Here is an 18,011-nt window from a genome sequence, read left to right as displayed (position 1 = left end):
TGTTGATGTTATCGTGTAGTCTCTTTAGTGATTCCTCACCGTGGGTCCATAGAAAGAAAATGTCGTCGATGTATCTGGTGTATAGTGTTGGTTGGAGGTCTTGTGCAGTGAAGAAGTCCTGCTCGAACTTGTGCATGAAAATGTTGGCGTATTGGGGTGCGAATTTGGTCCCCATGACTGTTCCGTGTGTTTGGGTAAAGAACTGGTTATTGAAGGTGAAGACATTGTGATCCAGGATGAAGCGGATGAGTTGTAGGATGGCGTCTGGAGATTGGCTGTTGTTGGTGTTGAGTATTGATGCTGTCGCAGCGATGCCGTCATCGTGGGGGATACTGGTGTAGAGTGCCGAGACGTCCATCGTGGTGAGAAGTGTTCCTAGTTCAACAGGTCCGTGGGTACTGAGTTTTTGTAGAAAGTCTGTAGTGTCGCGACAGAAGCTGGGGGTTCCCTGCACGATGGGTTTCAGGATGCCCTCGATGTATCCAGAGAGGTTCTCACACAGGGGTCCGTTGCCTGATACGATAGGACGTCCGGGTGTGTTGGCTTTGTGTATCTTTGGGAGGCAGTAGAAGTCTCCCACGCGGGGAGTACGTAGGATGAGAGCGCGTAGGATGTTTTGAAGGTCTGGATTGAAGGTCTTGATCAGTTTGTTGAGCTGGTGGGTGTGTTCTTTGGTCGGATCTGTGGGTAACCGTCTGTAGTGTTCCTGGTTGTCCAGTTGTCGGTATGCTTCTTTGCAATAGTCTGTTCTGTTCTGTATGACGATGGCTCCTCCTTTGTCCGCCGGTTTGATGACGATGTTGCGGTTGGTCTTGAGAGCTTTGATGGTGTTGCGTTGTGCTCGGGTGACATTCTGGACTGTCTTCTGAGTGCGGCTGATGAATCTGGCATAGACGCATTTCCTGACAGCTTGAGCATACATGTCAAGCTGAGGGCAGCGACCCTCCGGAGGAGTCCAGTGTGACTCTTTCCTCTTCGGTTGCTGTACCACGGATCCCTCTGTCTGCTGTTCCGGATCGTTGATTGTCTCATTGGGTTCGCTGCTGAAATTTTGGGGTTTGTGGTAGAATTCCCGGACCCTCATTCTCCTGATGAATTCCTCTGTGTCCGCCGCGAGACTAGTGGGGTCCATTTTGGTGGTGGGGCAGAAATTAAGCCCTCGGCTGAGCACTTCAATTTCGTCTGGTTGAAGGGTGTGGTCGGACAAATTGACGACAGACTTCCCTGTGGTTGCAACCGTGGTACCAGGGGAAGCTTGGTCGATGCTGGTGGTGATGCCGAGTTTCTCAAGCTTCCTGCTCTTGGTTTTCATGTAGGCAGTGTAGTTCCGTTGCCTCGTCTGTTTGGTGGTGTCTCGTAGCTGGTCTGCTGTGTCCTGAGTACAGGTTGAGAGTATGGACTCTATCTTAATTTCGAGATTTCGAGGTTGCGGCGTCTGCTGTAGAGTTGGTGTACGAGATGGTTGCGGAGTGTGCGAGAGGTACGATGGCAGAGTCTCTCAGCGTAATCCGAGTTGTATGTGGACTTGAGTGGGTTCGTGATCTGTAGTCCTTTCGGGATCTTGTCTGCTTTCTTGCAGCTCTGTAAAAACTTGATGTCTGTGTCTAAATGCGCAGGATTCGAAGATTTCATTTCCACAACATTCACCTGAGGAAGGAGGAAGCCTCCGACAGCTTGTGAAATTTAAAATAAATTTGTTGGACTATAACTTGGTGTTGTAAAATTGTTTACAATTGTCAACCCCAGTCCATCACCGGCATCTCCACATCAATGAACAGACTTCAGGGATTGAAATCCTTTGATGTTTTTGATACATCTACCAAGGCTTTTTTCCTGAAACAGATGTAAATCTATATTGACAACAGCATCAATGCTGACACAGGGGGCAAAACATCAATTTCAGTGGAAGGTGATCATTTGAAATGCCCAACCTTAGTGAATCCAATGTATTCAAATACTATTACATTAAGTAACAACAACAACAACTTGCATTTATATAGCGCCTTTAATGTGGTAAAACGTTCCAAGGCGCTTCACAGGAACGTTATGTGACAAAATTTGATACCGAGGCACATAAGGAGATATTAGGACAGGTGACCAAAAGCTTGGTCAAAGAGGTAGGTTTGAAGGAGCATCTTAAAGGAGGAGAGAGAGGTAGAGAGGTGGCAATTCCAGAGCTTAGAGCCCAGACAGCTGAAGGCATGGCCGCCAATGGTGGGGCGAAGGAAATCGGGGATGCGCAAGGGAGCAGAATTGGAGGAACGCATAGTTCTCAGAGGGTTGTAGGGCTGGAGGAGTTTACAGAGATAGTGAGGGGCAAGGTCATGGAGGGATTTGAAAACAAGGATGAGAATTTTAAATTTGAGAAGTTGCTGGACCGGGAGCCAATGTAGGTCAGCGAACACTGGGGTGATGGGAGAACAGAACTTGGTGCGAGTTAGTATCCATGCAGCGGAATTTTGGATGGGCTCAAGTATACAGGGGGTGGAAGATGGGAGGCCGGGCCAAGAGAACAATGGAATAGTCAAGTCTGGAGGTAACAAAGACATGGATGCGGGTTTCAGCAGCAGATTGGCTGAGGCAGGTGCGGAGACGGGCAATATTACGGAGGTGGAAATAGGTGATCTTGGAGAGATATGGGGTCATAACATGGAATAATTCATATGTGGTCAGAAGTTATGAAGATCAAAAGCACCCTTAATTTTATGTTTCTATTATATGAAGGAATAACTCACAGTTTTAGCAAAAGTAAAGATACTTTCTAGTAAATGATCTGAATCAGTGTGGATGCAATTCTGTTTCACATGGATGACTAATGTACTACATCCTCAAACTGAAGAGCTATTGAATGTTAGTTTACAGAATGTTACACAAATAGAGCACATTGGTTTAATTGAATGTGCTTGAAATATAGTTTTGTTATGGGTTGAAAATCGCCAGATTAATCAAACACCAGCTAAATGCAACTGGGAACAATAGCAGCCCGATGGAAGACATTTTTTTGTTGTTGCGGTTTTTGAAGTCCTGGATCTAATCGCAGGACTTTACAAGGTCTGTGACACCTCATGTTGCCATTGGACTGTGCTTCCTCATGGAGCATAGCATCAGAAATGTTGGCACAATAACAGGTCATTTCACGCACCCACAGATTTAGCTCCGTCTCCTTATTGTGCTTGCGCAGGTGGCTATGGCCAAGCTGGATGGGTCTGCGGCGGAGTCTAACCACTTCATCCGTTCTCTCCAGACATCACATCAAGTCAATGGCCCTAGCTGCAGGTCAAATTCAAACTGTGTTTGTGATGAAAAATCTTGCAGTACTATCGATGAGCTTCCAGATGCACAGTTGACATTTCGGCACAATTGGATCAAATCTGCTTAATGCGCATTAAGTTGGCTCCCTCCTCCTGAAAACGCAGCCAAAGCTCCAGGTTTAAATTATGTGTTCAAGAAGGAACTTGATTGCGAACTCCTAGGCGATCAATAGAAGAGCTTCCTTTGGCCCACGATCAAATTGCGAGGTGTATTTGTAGCAAAAGGGGAAAACGAGAATGAGGGCTCCTGTCTGCACTAAACCTGTTGTTCAGCACCCTGCAAAGGGAGTCAATCAAATGGCAGGCCTGTCTACTTGTTCAGCCAGGACCACCATACTCATTGAGTTTGGCAGGGTTATCTGGAGCAGTTTCAATTTTACTATTACCAGGTTATCCCCTTGGAACCACCTTGACCCCAACGAGACCTTGCTGACATTCCTCCTAAGGAGGGCTGTCATTAATTGGGCATCAGACAATTGACAAATGCAGGGTTGAGGTCTCACTAGATGGGCAGCAGGTACCATGAGTTTCTCATCAGCAGAATAGTGAACAGCACAACTCACCATAAAATGTGTAAGTGCATTTCCACCATCCTCCTGACCATAGCAACAACAAAAAAAAATTATCACGTGTAAAGGAGCAAAAAATACTTTCAGAAATCCTGAGACCACTCTTTGTAATTGGATACATCACTGACGAATACATTGAATAAGATGGGTGACAATTCAAAAAGCAAAATTTAGTCATGGGCATAATAATAATTTAAATGCTAAAATAATTGCAAGATTATATTTGCTGTTATCATTAAGAGTTCATACAATGTGGCAGTTTACTATAAACTTGATCCCAGTGGCTGATCACTTAACTTACTGTAATGTAGTAAATTAGAAAAATTTTTCTTGCAGGGTTCTAATGAAGATACTGCTACTTTGAGTTTTAACCAACTCATTGGGAGAGATTTCTTTTCCTCCTGTTCTTTAGACAACAATTCCAATCATTTTTTTTACCCGAAATCATTATGTATCTGTTGTAAACATTACAAATATGCTGTCAACCGAGTCTCTTTATCTCACACTAAATATTAACTGCTTTGGCATAAACACAGTAATTCAGCATATCTATACAGTACTGTGCAGCTAAACTATTTTAAGAAAAACATCTTTACATCTGTAATTCAGCTTCCCTCTTCAGCCAGAAAAACCAGCTATGATGGGTATGACTGCATTATGCTGCTGAAAATGTATATTTTCTGCAAATAAATCTCTCATTGCTTTGTCTCAGAAATTAAGACAGGAAATGGCCCTGAAATGAGTTATGTACCTCATTTAGCCACTGATTCCAGTACAAATGCTTACATCTGTAAAACACATGAAGGGGCACCGGCCACAGATATTTCAGTGTTGTACCTTAACATAGGTATAATCAACCCATTAGTCATTATGCAAATGCATACATATGCAGCCAATGCTTCACCGTAATCTCTACTAATGGCTACAGAAGGTAATGGACTTTGCCTCTCTGTTACTGACACACTGTTCCAACATGAATTTTTTTTTTGGTTTTGTAGCTCCAGCATATGCCTAACACAAGTACATAGGAACATGGGAACAGGAGTAGGACATTCAGCCCCTCGAGCCTGTTCCTCCATTCAATTAAATCATGGCTGATCCATATCTTAACTCCATCTGCCCTCCAAGCACTCAAAATAATATTATCAATTGTTTGGCTCAGATTTTGCTTTCAGTAGATGTGGACGTTGATGCAAGAAACCAGTCCAGCTAACACAGAGTACATTTTTCATTTAAACAAAACAGTTTAAAATACATCTTGGCCAGTACAGTAGCCATCACCAACAGTAAATAATGGACGAAAGATGCACCCAAGCAATAAGTGGAACATAGTTTTTGAATGGTATCCCTCTCCACCCCCACCCCCTCCCCCCCACCAAGGATGGAAGTCCAAACTTAGTGGAGAGCAGCTGCACTATTTTTTAAAAAAGGAATGGTAATTTGTGGCAGGGTGTAATTACAGAATGACATCTGTTCATAGGCAGTTTCCATTGTAAATGTGGACATGGTGGGGGGATGGGGGAAATGGTCTTCTACATAAATGCAAAACGGACATTAGTGAGTCGGCAGCCCGTTTTGCACTTTTGCCGAAGACCAATTTCTCTCCCCAGGGAATTTCTAATGAAAATGTAAAAATAAGGACTTTAGAATTTTAAACAGAGGGACTGAATTATATTGGCACACTCTGGTCCAATTATCCTCCGAACCTTCTAACCCTGCGTCACCTCTAAACTATATCTGGTCTTGGCTCTCACTGTGCAACAACACCTTGCAATTAAATAGCGCCTTTAACGTAGTAAAATCATCCCAAGGCGCTTCACAGGAGCGATTATCAAACAAAATTTGACACGCAGCCACATAAGGAGATATTAGGACCGGTGGCCAAAAGCTTGGTCAAAGAGGTAGGTTTTAAGGAGCATCATAAAGGAGGGGAGAGAGGTAGAGAGGCGGAGAAGATTTGGGAGCGAATTCAAGAGCTTAGGGCCTAGGCAGCTGAAGGCACAGCTGCCAATGGTGGAGTGATTAAAATCGGGCTGCGCAAGAGGTCAGAATTGGAGGACCGCAGATCTCGGGGGAATTGTAGGGCTGGAGGAGGTTACAGAGTTAGGGATGGGTGAGCCATGGAGGTATTTGAACATAATTAAACAGAAGATTGACTAGTAATACCGAATAATTGAGTAGAGAGACCCTAATTCAAAGATATTTAAGCCCCAAAATTCCAAGTGCCACCAGAAGTGAGGTGGGGTGGAACTTCCACTTATCATGAGGTTGAAGGACTGTTCCCACCATTAATTGCAGGTTCAGTTAAGTTAATTATATAGAGACTTGTAAGCTGTCTAATTCCAGTCTATAATTCCTCAGATATACTAGGGGAAGTGGAAAACTGGGTGAGAGACAGCAATTACGCCCCAAACGGGCCCTGGATGACTGGCAGGAGAGGGAGATGGCAGAAAACAGCTGGAGGAGAGGCAGAGACTTGGTGCAGCAGAAGGATATAAACCCTGCATCTTGAAGGAGGAGAGGGAAGTAGAGAGGCGGACAGGTTTAGGGAGGGCCTTGGTGGCTGAAGGCACAGCCTCCAATGGTGGAGCGATTAAAATCAGGGATGCACAAGAGGCAAGAATTGGAGGAGCATAGAGATCTTGGAGGGTTGTAGAGCTGGAGGAGGTTACAGAGATAGTGAAGAAGGATGCAACACAATACAGTGCTACTTGGAGCGAGTGGTGGCTCCATGAACATCTGCATCCATCCCGTCTTAGACAGAGAAGCCTCCAGACCGGTCAGTGCATCCAAAGTAGATGTTTTGATCAATGGCCTTCAGGCTTTGTAGGACCATTTGGAGAGGATGAGGCTTCTGAGACCTTTGGGGGAGCCATCTCTCAGGGTCTGTAGGACCTAACTGATACCACTGGACCAGGCTGCCCACAAACCTGCAGTGGTAAGATGTGCTGAAGAGTCCTCCGGGACTCGAACCCCGAGATGATGACCACCTCAGTCCCAAGAGGCGCATGATACCATGGTGCATTTAAAGCCTGCAAACTCAACCACTTCCTGGTTTGTCAAGTTGTTCAGTCAACTTACCCTGCTTTTCTACAGGCTTAAGTTAAGTCAGTGCAAATTCTGGCATAAATGCCTGAATTTCTGGGACAACAGGTTTTGCCTTGATTATTCTGTCATTTGCAAATATGCACCAGTTGGGGGGTGGGTGCATCTCCTGCTAGCACTCAAATCCACCAGAATTTAGTATGTATTTTAGAATGGTTTAAGTCTGGCATATCTGACTTACATCCCAAATTTTAGTCAAAATTACACCACATTGTAAGGGGCGGAGGGGACAATCATGCAATTTCGGGTCCCGACACTATCCTCCTTTAAACTGTGAATTCTGTAGATATTTGATGAGAATAAAATTGATCTGAGTTGGATTTGTGTGCCATATTATTTTTCCTCTGGCTGGTTAGAGTGGGAAGCAGCTTATAAAGATAATGCGAAACTGGTAAGACATCTGCATGAAAAAGGTGGCAAGAGTAGTTATTATAAATGAGTCGTGTTGAGTCAATGCATTGATTATCCTGATGGCTGTGATAATACCTAACAATAGAAACTTTCACAACAGCAGAGCTTTCAGGACTGCAATGGGGACATAACTTACAAGTGACGCAGAGAAGAAATGAGTCTTACTGTGTCATCATCATAGTGAATCCTGGAACAAAGCTGCTGCCTTGTTTTTAACACTGCTCTCTCATTTACGTGTATGGGCAATTTTACTCAGACCGGAGGTATCAATAGGATTACCACATGTACATCCATCTCCCGGCCCGGTGCCATTTCCCTCATCTGTCCCCACCAGTACAAAAAACAAAATTAACTGTGTCTATATTGTGTATGTGCCCAATGTGCAGGTGCAGTTTTTAGAACTTTCTAAAGAAGCAGCAGAACCCCCACACATATCCTTGGCCTCCTCCTCTTTCTCATCTGCATGCCGCCACTTGTCAACATTATCTACAGATACAGGGGCAACTTCCACATGCCTGCTGATAACACCGAGTTCCATCTCTCCGCCTGTCTGTGTTGTCAGACTGCTTGTCCAATTTCCAGTCTTGGAAAAGCTGCAACTTCCTCCAGTTCTACATGGGAAGACCAAAGCCATCATTCTCGACCATTGCCATAAACTATTTGACTCAAGCTGAGCTTCCGACCACTTATCCTCTCTATCACAAAGATGGCCCACTTCCACCTCCATAACATCACTTGCCTCCATCCCATCTCAGCCTAACTTCTGCTGAAAACCTCAGCCATGCCTTTGTCACCTCCAGACTTAACTATTCCAATACTCTCCTCACCAGTCTCCCATCGCCCACCCTCTGTAAACTTCACCTCATTGAAAACTCTGCTGCCTGTATTCTATCCCACACCAAGTCTCGCTCGTCCATGACCTCTGTCCTTGCCGACCTACATTGGTTCTCAGTTTGCCAACGGTTCCAATTTAAAATTGTCATCCTCGTGTTTAAATCCCTTCATGGCGTCACCCTTCCCTATCTCTATAACCTTTTCCAGCTTTACAGCCAACTGTCCGCTCCTCTGATTCCAGTCTATATTGGAGCCCCTCCCTCCTTTTGCCCCTTTATTGGCAGCCATGCATTCAGTGGTCTAGGCTCCATGCTCTTGAATTCCTTCACTAAACCCCTCTGCCTCTTCACTTCCTACCCATACTTGAAAACCACCATATTGACCAACCTTTTGTTCACTCCTCCTAATATCTCTTTCTTTGGTTCGGTGTCTATTGTCTTTTTTAAAAAAAATTATGCTTCTTTGGAGCACCTAGGGTTTTTATTTCTATGTTCAATTTACTATCTAATTGCAAGCTGTTGTTGTCGCTGAAATAAGGCCACACTGCAAAAGAAAAAGTTCAAAAAATATCTGTTGTATTTTAAATTGACTGGAAATGGCACTGACTTTGCTGCAACGTAGCATTTTTAAATTGTCATCTACGCAGGCCAGCTGCTCAGTCCCATGCATCAGGTCACAGAAAATACCAAAAACGTTGCATTAAGAAGATACCAATGAACTCTTGAGATTAAAACTGCTGGGTAAGCTTAAACAAACTCAACCCAGAAGTGTTGATGCCAAGGGGCAATCGATCACTTGAGGCGATTGAACTTTGCCCGTGTAAATGCAGCTTTTGGTCCTTGTCACAATTTACTAAACATGAACTTGAAGAAAGGTACTTTGCATCGCCTCTCAAATAGATGCAATAGGTCTTTCCACTCGGTCTTCTGGTTGACTCAATTGAATACCCCTGTGCAACTGAGCCAGTTTATCCTGATATCTGTATAGTACATCACCTACAGAAATTCAAGTTTCAATACAACCTAAGAGAAAAAAATGTGTCACTCTCTCATTTGACACAGTATTTCTCTAAGAACCCCTGTGATTTAGAAAACTGTTAATTGTATGGGTGAAAAAAATTCAACTTGGATGGGGGCACAAGATGGGCAGTAGCAGATCGACCACCCTTCATCAATGGAAAGGGAAATCAGGCGGGGTATATAACGGGCAGCAAGAGTGCCAGCGCCTGCTTTGTGCCCCCCGCCAAAGTTGAATTTCATCCCTTGTGAGTTTATGTCACCGTGATTAAATAGAACGTTGCCGGTGAGCTCTCCTACATCAGCTATTTAACATGAACTCCAAGCCCTGTTTTTAAAAGGTTTGTTTGAACGTTCTACCCTCAACTGTGGAAGAGCAAAATGTCACTTACAGAAAAAATTGCTGAGTCTATGATTATACAGGGTGTGGGGAAAGGATAAGGAAATAGGACTGAATGGATAGCTCTTTCAGAGTGTCGATGTAAGCACAATGGGCTGAATGGCCTCCTTCTGCATTGTAAAATTCTATGATTATATGGAGACTTAAAGATATGACAAGGCACATGAGCTCGGTTAACTCACAGATATGCCTCTCTGATTTGTGGTTGCCCCCTTTTTCCAAGTCCATAATAGATTGGGTGACAGGATGAGGCTCAGCTGTTAATCCCTCCAAAATCAAGTAACTTGCCGGCATGTATTGTTAGGGCTGATGGATGAATATTTGCCAATGAGGCAAGGTACCATACACCAGCAAAGAAGTCAGTGCCATCAACAGAGGAAAGAGAGTATTGGAGAAGAAATTTAGGAAAAGAAAACAGAAAAAAATTCCAGACAGTCAACTCAAAATCCAGGCCACCCTTCCCTGATTATTTGCACGATCGCCATTCCATGTAAAAAGCATCCTAGGTCACTATCTGGCAATGCCACAGAAAGGTTACCATGCAGGAAATGCTTGTCTCCATCTGGCAACACTCATAGGACCATTATCTCTCTAATATCCCAGGAAATGCAAATATTTTTGGCCTTTGCCAAAAAGGCTGCATTATAAAAATATGACACACTGGAAAGCCTGAAATCCGAGAAATCTGTGATTCCGATACAGAACTTTGCTTCAGATTGTTGATCACAATTTGTGAAGCTACCAAGAGGAAAGCAACATCCAGCTTCTGTCGCTGTTTAAAGAGAATATATATCATGCTGCAAATATAACCAATTACACTAAAACTAGCCATATGATGACATTAAAAGAGAAAATGTTCTTGTTCCACCTGAACAATGATAAAATATTTTGTTAAGTAGAACTAATCCATCCCGCAGGTTATAATCCAAAAGTAGTTTTCACATAAGTGTTTCAACAAATCATCATTAGGAATTGTTTTCTGGCAATCATTATACTTTATAAGTGCACTAAAAATAACGTTATAAAGCACTATGAAACATATTTACCTCAAGGGTACTAGGTCTCCAAAGGATGCAATGGAAACTTTTTTTAAGCTGCTGGAAAGCAGAAGTCCATTTTGACACACTCATTTACAATTCCCTATGCACAATGGGAATAAAACATTCCCTATACTGTCAGTGACCGCTCTCATATGATCGCTGGATGTAAATCAACACATAACCCATTTATTTGTCCTTTAAGTCTTTTCAGCTTGTTGAGTATGAATGTGAAGGATTGCCCAACATATCTGCAGTTGCTCTGTAATCCCATATAGATATGGGTGTGAACATTTCAGCCGAGCATCGGCACATCCTTCCCCTGCTATGGGAGAGGCATTGCCTCAGTGGTGAATTACTGTGTTCTCGGGCAAAACAAAGTGCATTTCGATTTATGAACTACCAACTTCACCAGGTTAAAGAAGAGAATCAGCTCCAGAGAAGCTAGCATGACCTAAGACACTATCAACCACATATTAACAATATCACACAATATTTATCGATTGGACAGATGTCATACGCCTGGCTAACTAACAATGGTGTTACTACTGCCCACTATATGTTACGCAGAGTAGAACAAGGCTGACATTTGGCTCTAATAATCACAGTAGAAAGATGCTTCATGACTGGTCATTACTTAAACCTTTACATTGTTCACTGAGAATTAGACTTCTGGTTTACCACAAGTTGTCTGGACTTACCCGCTTATCAGACCCAGCCGAACTAATGCTAGTGGCCTTTCTGGATACTTGATGTTGGCTGTCCCGAATTTACCAGTATTTTGTTTTAAGACCAACCATGTAGTGTGTGACTGGAGTCACATGTAGGTCAGTCTGGGTAGTGGTGGCAGGCTCCCATTCCTGACGGGCATTAATGAACCAGTTGTGTTTCTATGATAATCCGACAGCTTTCATGGTCATTTTCTGATGCTAGCCCACAAAAGACCTGATTTATTGAATTTGATTTCACAAAATTCACAACCTCTAGGTTGCTAGGTCAGTACCATAACCACTGGGCCATCGTACTCACAGCTACCGTTACAGCATAGATGGAGAGTGAATTGTGCGCTGCAGAATCACTGAAGACTGATGTACAAAGTTTCAGTTCTTTTGTGTCTTGCATCAAACAACCGCCCCACCAACAAATAGCATATTTGCCATATCTGACTTGTCCCAGTCAGACTAACTGAGTACAGGTATTATTCGCTCCCTGAAAGCTGCCACGGATGGCTCCTGATATTTGCAACAATTTTCTTTTTAAGTTTTTGTTCTCACTAATTTTCCCCACTTCAGTCCTCCCCTTCCCTCCTCTTCGGAAGGTGTTAATTCCTCACTGGAGCACAGTTCCACAAGTACCAGATGCCCTCTAGTAGTTTCCCCCAAATGACCATTATTCATGTGTTAGCCTTGACAACGTGAGCGGGCAGGCCCTTCTACCACGGGGCGTCACATACAAGTCCGATCCTGTCCTCACCCGCCATTTTCACACATGCATGTCAGCAGGGGTTGTAGGGTAGTGATCAGGAGTAAGCATGTTGGTCCGTTCCCCCAACTCTCGCTGGTCGAGAGGTCCTAACTGAAGGACCTCTGCCAGCACCCTGGCTGAGATTAGTTAACTCAGCATAAACCCAGCAGATTCCTGGTCTGTTACTTCTTTAATCTTTGTATGTACTAAAACAAGACATTTTGAGAATGCTTAATTACGATGTTTGCAGTGAACTGGAAGGGGCAGCTGGAAAAACACCAGAACCATTTTGATAAAATCACCAAGTGAAATATGAGTGTACCCAATGGCTAACCTATCACACTTTCCTTGGTATCCATAATCTGCCATTTTAATCTAGTTATGTATCCACTGTTAGTTTAAATGTACGAGAATAAACGCAATGGCCAGAGGGACTCATAACTAGAAAATGCTTTCTGTTACCATGGACTACACAACAATGTACTGTATTATATCCTTACAATTGTGTGTATATTATTATTATCCTCCAACAACACCCTCTTATTAGGATTACTTTATTTATTAGTTGATCTAATGTATTAGTCAACTCTAGATCCCGTTGTACAACCTTTTACATAAACCCATACATGTTATTCAAATTGCCTCATTTGTTATGATAGCAATCCAATGTAAATTGTCCTGACTGCTTGCCCTTCCATAGTTCTCATTAGACTAATGAAAACCTTCAAACAAAAAAAAATCTAAACAACCTGCCAAAAAGGGGTCTGAGGTTATTATGAAAATTGCAACTCTGGGAGCTGGATGAAGATCTGTTCATTAATTCATCCTCAGCAAATTGCTAAGCAATTTACTTGCACTCCTCTGCATTAATGGATTATTATTTTTTTTAAAACAAAAATGTGCTTTTTTTTTAAGAGCCACACTGCTGCTGAAACAATTTCAGGTTATTCTAAATTATAATCATGTTTAACATTATTATCAACAAGGAAACATTTGAATAATCATCTGGCTGTGAGGCTGAATGAAAATAATGAAATCCCACAAGAATGTTTTCAGTCACGTGGAGTTTAGTCAAGGCATTACTTCAATTACATTACACTGACTAAATTCTGCAAACCATATCCATTTTGATAATTAGGTTGTACAGTAACTAATGTGCAGAGCATCCAAGAGTATATGGATGGGAAGTAGGAAACCCTAATAGATTTCTAATAACTGTTTAGCAAAAGAAAAATAGATTATCGTTTTTCTTTTTCTCCCTCAATGTTCTTCCTTTGCCTGCCCTCCTCTCCTGACTGACGGTGTGGTATGCTTCCACTGGTGCCAACAGAACCTTGGGTACCTCACCCAACGGTCAACTCTTGTGCAAGCCTGGACACTGAGCATTGGTGGGCTATTTAACCATTGGAAATAGCCCAAGTGAGCCTGAAGTCCTCACCTGATGTCCGTGCGTGAGTACATTCCATCAGGGATCACTGAGTAGTGATCAAGGATGGGAACTCATGCGGATTTGCCCTTCACCCAGCCCTTGGGTGCTGCGGCCAATTGTAGTGCCCCTGCTGTTGACGTGGCTACAGACACCAGCTGACTCTGCAACAGACTAGAGATCGAACCTGGAGTCTTCACGAACTGTTAAAAATAGTTCTATAGTCGCTGAACTTCACAAAAAAAAGATACGTGTGACGGACGAAAGAGTGAATATGTAAGGAGGGATCCTTCCGTTCAAAAAACTTGTACCTCTTACCCGAGTCGGTTAGATTTATGTAATAAGTTGGAGTTTCTTTTAACTGTTGCCACCGGGCGAGTAAAGGGTGGCAGCAGTTCGACCACCCGCTTTACACCCTGCACCATTATCCTATCCATTGACTTCAAAGGGTGTAAAACGGGCTGACCCACTGCCACCCATTTCCCGACCCCATTCTCCTGCAGTGGTGCAGTGTTCCAGATTAGGAGGAACGTTGGTTCCATCCTGGCTCCTGCCCTTAGTGAGTTGAGGCATCAGAGTACGACCACAATTGCAGGTGGTAACATCTCACTCCAAGGAAGGGGGAAAGTTTGAGGAAAATCAGAAGAGAGATTCACGCCTGGGAAGTTTGGCAGTGCTTGGGAGCAGACTATGAGTTTGCCCCATCAGCAGCGGTCACGTAGACAGGTGGATTTCAAGATGAGAGACGAATTATAACAACAACAAAAAAAGCATCAAGTTCTTTTAATAAGTGCTCTGGTGTATTGTAGTTTTGGCTTTGTGCCTTTTTTTCTCTAAATACCTTAATGTTCATGGCAGGATCTCTTTCTCTTGCTAGATTATTCAGTCTCTCGGATGACTGAAGCCAGTACTTTTTTTCTCCATGAGTTGGCATGTGAGTGTCATCCAGCCTGAGCCAAGCTGTTTTCTCATGGTCTCTTATGCTTCCATTGCTAGTCAGCAAAAAGCAGGTGAAGTGATGGGTAAGGACAGCCCACTGTTTTCCTGACACTCGGATTGTCAGGTCTGAAGGTAATGAGTTCAAGCTAGAGTTATACCTCCACATCCTCCGAGTAAAAGGTAATGGCAAAGTATTAAGATTGGCCGTGTCTTGCAGTCCTTCACCACCTAACGGAGTGCTCTAGGGAGGAGCATTGCTCATCACCTGAATGAGCATAGGAACACAAAACTGTTTAATGTTGGAATCTTAGTTTGGCTCCTTTTAACTTTGTGGAGATCCTCAGTTTGATGGATAGTGATTACTCTGATATCTAGATGGTAAAATAAAGCATGTGAATTTTTACTATCTAGAGATTGGAGCAGATTTAAAATTCCAAAGACACACACTGGTGTATGTACACCAAGAGAGGTTGCTGCTGGTCCTGAAGATTTCATTTTGCAAGGCTCTATTCCTGGCATGCAATCTCACTGGATGGGTGTGTGGGTCAGAGATAGTCCTATAACACTGTAGGGTCTATTGGGACCCATGCTTCCATCAAGCATCAATGCAAGCCAGGAGTCGCACCTCCGAAATTTACCCTTTAGAAGTACAGCCTGGGAGATCAGAGGAGCTGAGGAATGGTTTACTTTTCATTGTCTTTGGCTGCAAACCATTTTGGCAAATACCCAAGCTAATGAAATAAGATTATACGAGTGAAAACACATTGTTTTCTGGAACTTGCAAGTACTAGAACTTATTAGAAGGTATTTTGTACATGGGAAAGAACACCTAGAATGCATTGTGGTTCATATTCTGTTTTTGTCCAGCCATTGGAATGCAACTTCCTTTACATTCCTACGTTATATGATAAATATCTCCACAAGCGAGACTAACCATATAAAACATAATGAGCTATGGTTAGGATCATAAGTGAATATATTTATCATAACTAATGGCTGGATGAAATTTCATACTTGGAGTGAGTTTCCAACCAAAAAGAATTTTAATAAGCATTTGAGTACTTGTTTTGTCATGTTGCAATGAAATCCTATATATAGAAATGTGATTTCATTTTCACTGGTTTTCCACACATAAGGGTTCCAATTCGCAATACCAAATATATTTAGCAAACACTCACAATAATATTCGTATAAACACAAGAAAGCTTGGAATCAGAAAATTCCAGTCAGCCCATTATTTACCACAGTCCCTAAATATCCACCTTAATCATGGGCTCTCTCCATCCCACCACAGATGTCTGATCTTTTCTTCGAAACCCCTACATGAGTAAAACAGATCTATTACCATCTCTATAACCCTCAATCCCCTTTCTCATTATTAAAGATTTCAACTGACTGAAAATTAATTACTTTTTTAGGAACAAAATCCTAATTGGTATAATGTGCAACACCATTATAGTTAAGCTTTCATGTATGACTTTAGATTCACTTAAGATGCTCTACATGAACATTTAATAAAAATGACTTACATATTGTTACATTTATGATCCTCTACAGTGTGTGTGGGAGCAAATGATTCTTCCACTGAACTAGGATGCTATGTGCCCAGTGCTAATTCTCACAAGGTTTTAATATTTGTGTTCATCTGTTTGAACCATCACTAGCATTAGGCAGCAAAAAAAAATTATTGTTCACTCTCAGAGAACGACAAATGATTTTGTGTTTTCTATTTATGTCACATTGCAAGGTCCTGGGGGTGATTTTGGTCTTTCCACCACCCTGAGGTTGGGGAGCGGGTGGGGGGATTCAGAGGGAGCCCCGGGTCGGGGGGATGCGGCGGAGATCAGGGAGAGGTGAGCGCAGGCCCGCATTCTATAAACGTGGGGTCAGGAGGAGCACTTTTGCTCCTCCCAGCTCTGAATTGCAAAACTTACCTTTTTGGTAGCAGGCAACCCCAAGGCGTGGTTTTCCTGAGAGCAGCCAGTGCTGGCTGCCGCAGGGCAAACCAATCTTGCGTTAGGCCCCTTTTTTACATATACAAAGGGCCTGTTTCAGGCATGGGCCTTGGATGACTATTTCTTTTCCTTCACCAATATGGCGGGCGACGCACTTCTGCCTGGGAATGTGCGCGCGCTTCCTGCCTGCCATTTTGGGGGCTTCGTGGACCGGTTAACGCCTAAACAATGACCACTCATGCAGATATCAGATGATTACAGTATTAGGTTCAGCTGTGATGATCCCCAAGTTGTAATAGTCTGCCAAAACTCACTGTCTAGGCTCACACATGAAGAATATAGCCTCTTGGTTATGCGGTAGATACAACAGACAGCTGTGGGCCTGTACACTATCAAGGACTCAATACCTTCAGGAAAGAAGGATGGGAGAACATTATCCAAACAAAAAAATTATATTTGTTTTCTGTCACTTTGACCTTCATCAAATCACAAGTTACCTGAATTTTGGCAAAGTCGTTCCGAAGGAATGGGAAACACATCTGAGGTAATTAAGACAAAGGATTTAGATTTAGCCAAACAGGTCATAAAATTGTATCAAAGCACTGACCACTGGGTATTTGTCATACTCAGCCCACGGAGTTTCTGTTTATTAAATTGGGTAATGGTTAAATGATAGGATCCAGTCTACTTCCCAAAACGAGTGCGTTCCCAAAAGCACTACGTGTTCTGAACATTAAGTGAATTGCCCATTCTGTGGAAGAGAATTATCTAGAGGTAGATTGTAAAAAGTAATAAAATTGTTGCTGGAGCTGTAGAACAAAGCAAGTGTTAATGCTGCGACAGGTTGAAAATAAGCCACTGCTCATTTATCACCAGCAAAATAATCTGCCTGAGTAATTGCTGCAGTGAGTGCGAGTGCTGGGACACACATCAGGTGTACTGGACTTTACCTTTTTCAGTATGCATTCTTTTTGCTTCATGCCCTCCATCATGACAGGCAAGATCTCCTTCCTTGGGGCCAGGTAGGATAGTGGGGGACAACCCCAGCAGGGCCTGGTTAATCGACAATCCATTCTGATGGACAGCTATCAGTTAAAGCAAACAATTTACTTTTCAGTAACCACGCAGTATAAAACAAATGAGCTTCAGTGATACACTTTCATCTCTAGACCCGGTTTGGCACTATTTGCTTAGATTTGGTTGATATTAACTGAGTCCTTGCACTAAGATTTTAATAAAACAAACACAATTACAAACACATTTCCGTCAGTTTTCAGTTTTGCACAAACCGTGGGTGCTGATGACATTGTTGGGTATACATGCGGTGTGACAAAGGTGGGTTGGCATCAGTGGCAAGGCAGCTATTCAGCAATCCTATTATTTCTTGTGCCCTTGGGCTCAGTATCCTGGCCAAGCAAATTGCCCCAATGGGGGTCATCAGGACCCACTATTCAAACACAAGTATTCACAAAAAACTGAACAGAAATGCAGAATAAAAATAACATTAAAATTATATAGTTTTTCTTTCTATTTGTTATTGAAAG

General features: G+C 42.8%; 1 protein-coding gene across 5 annotated transcripts in view; it reads right to left on the bottom strand.

The window, feature by feature from the left end:
* The window catches only part of LOC137323113 (dachshund homolog 1-like), a 427,393-nt gene that overhangs the window by 78,502 nt on the left and 330,880 nt on the right, over positions 1-18,011 (bottom strand). For all 5 annotated transcript variants that reach the window (XM_067986551.1, XM_067986553.1, XM_067986549.1 and 2 more), the window contains one exon: positions 17,418-17,552. In XM_067986551.1, coding sequence (XP_067842652.1) covers positions 17,418-17,552 — 135 coding nt within the window. The remainder of the gene's footprint in view (positions 1-17,417; positions 17,553-18,011) is intronic.

The sequence above is a fragment of the Heptranchias perlo genome, chromosome 6, assembly GCF_035084215.1.
Source record: "Heptranchias perlo isolate sHepPer1 chromosome 6, sHepPer1.hap1, whole genome shotgun sequence".
Taxonomy (NCBI): domain Eukaryota; kingdom Metazoa; phylum Chordata; class Chondrichthyes; order Hexanchiformes; family Hexanchidae; genus Heptranchias; species Heptranchias perlo.
Note: the sequence above shows the minus strand (reverse complement) of the source record. Positions and strands in the feature narration are given on the sequence as shown.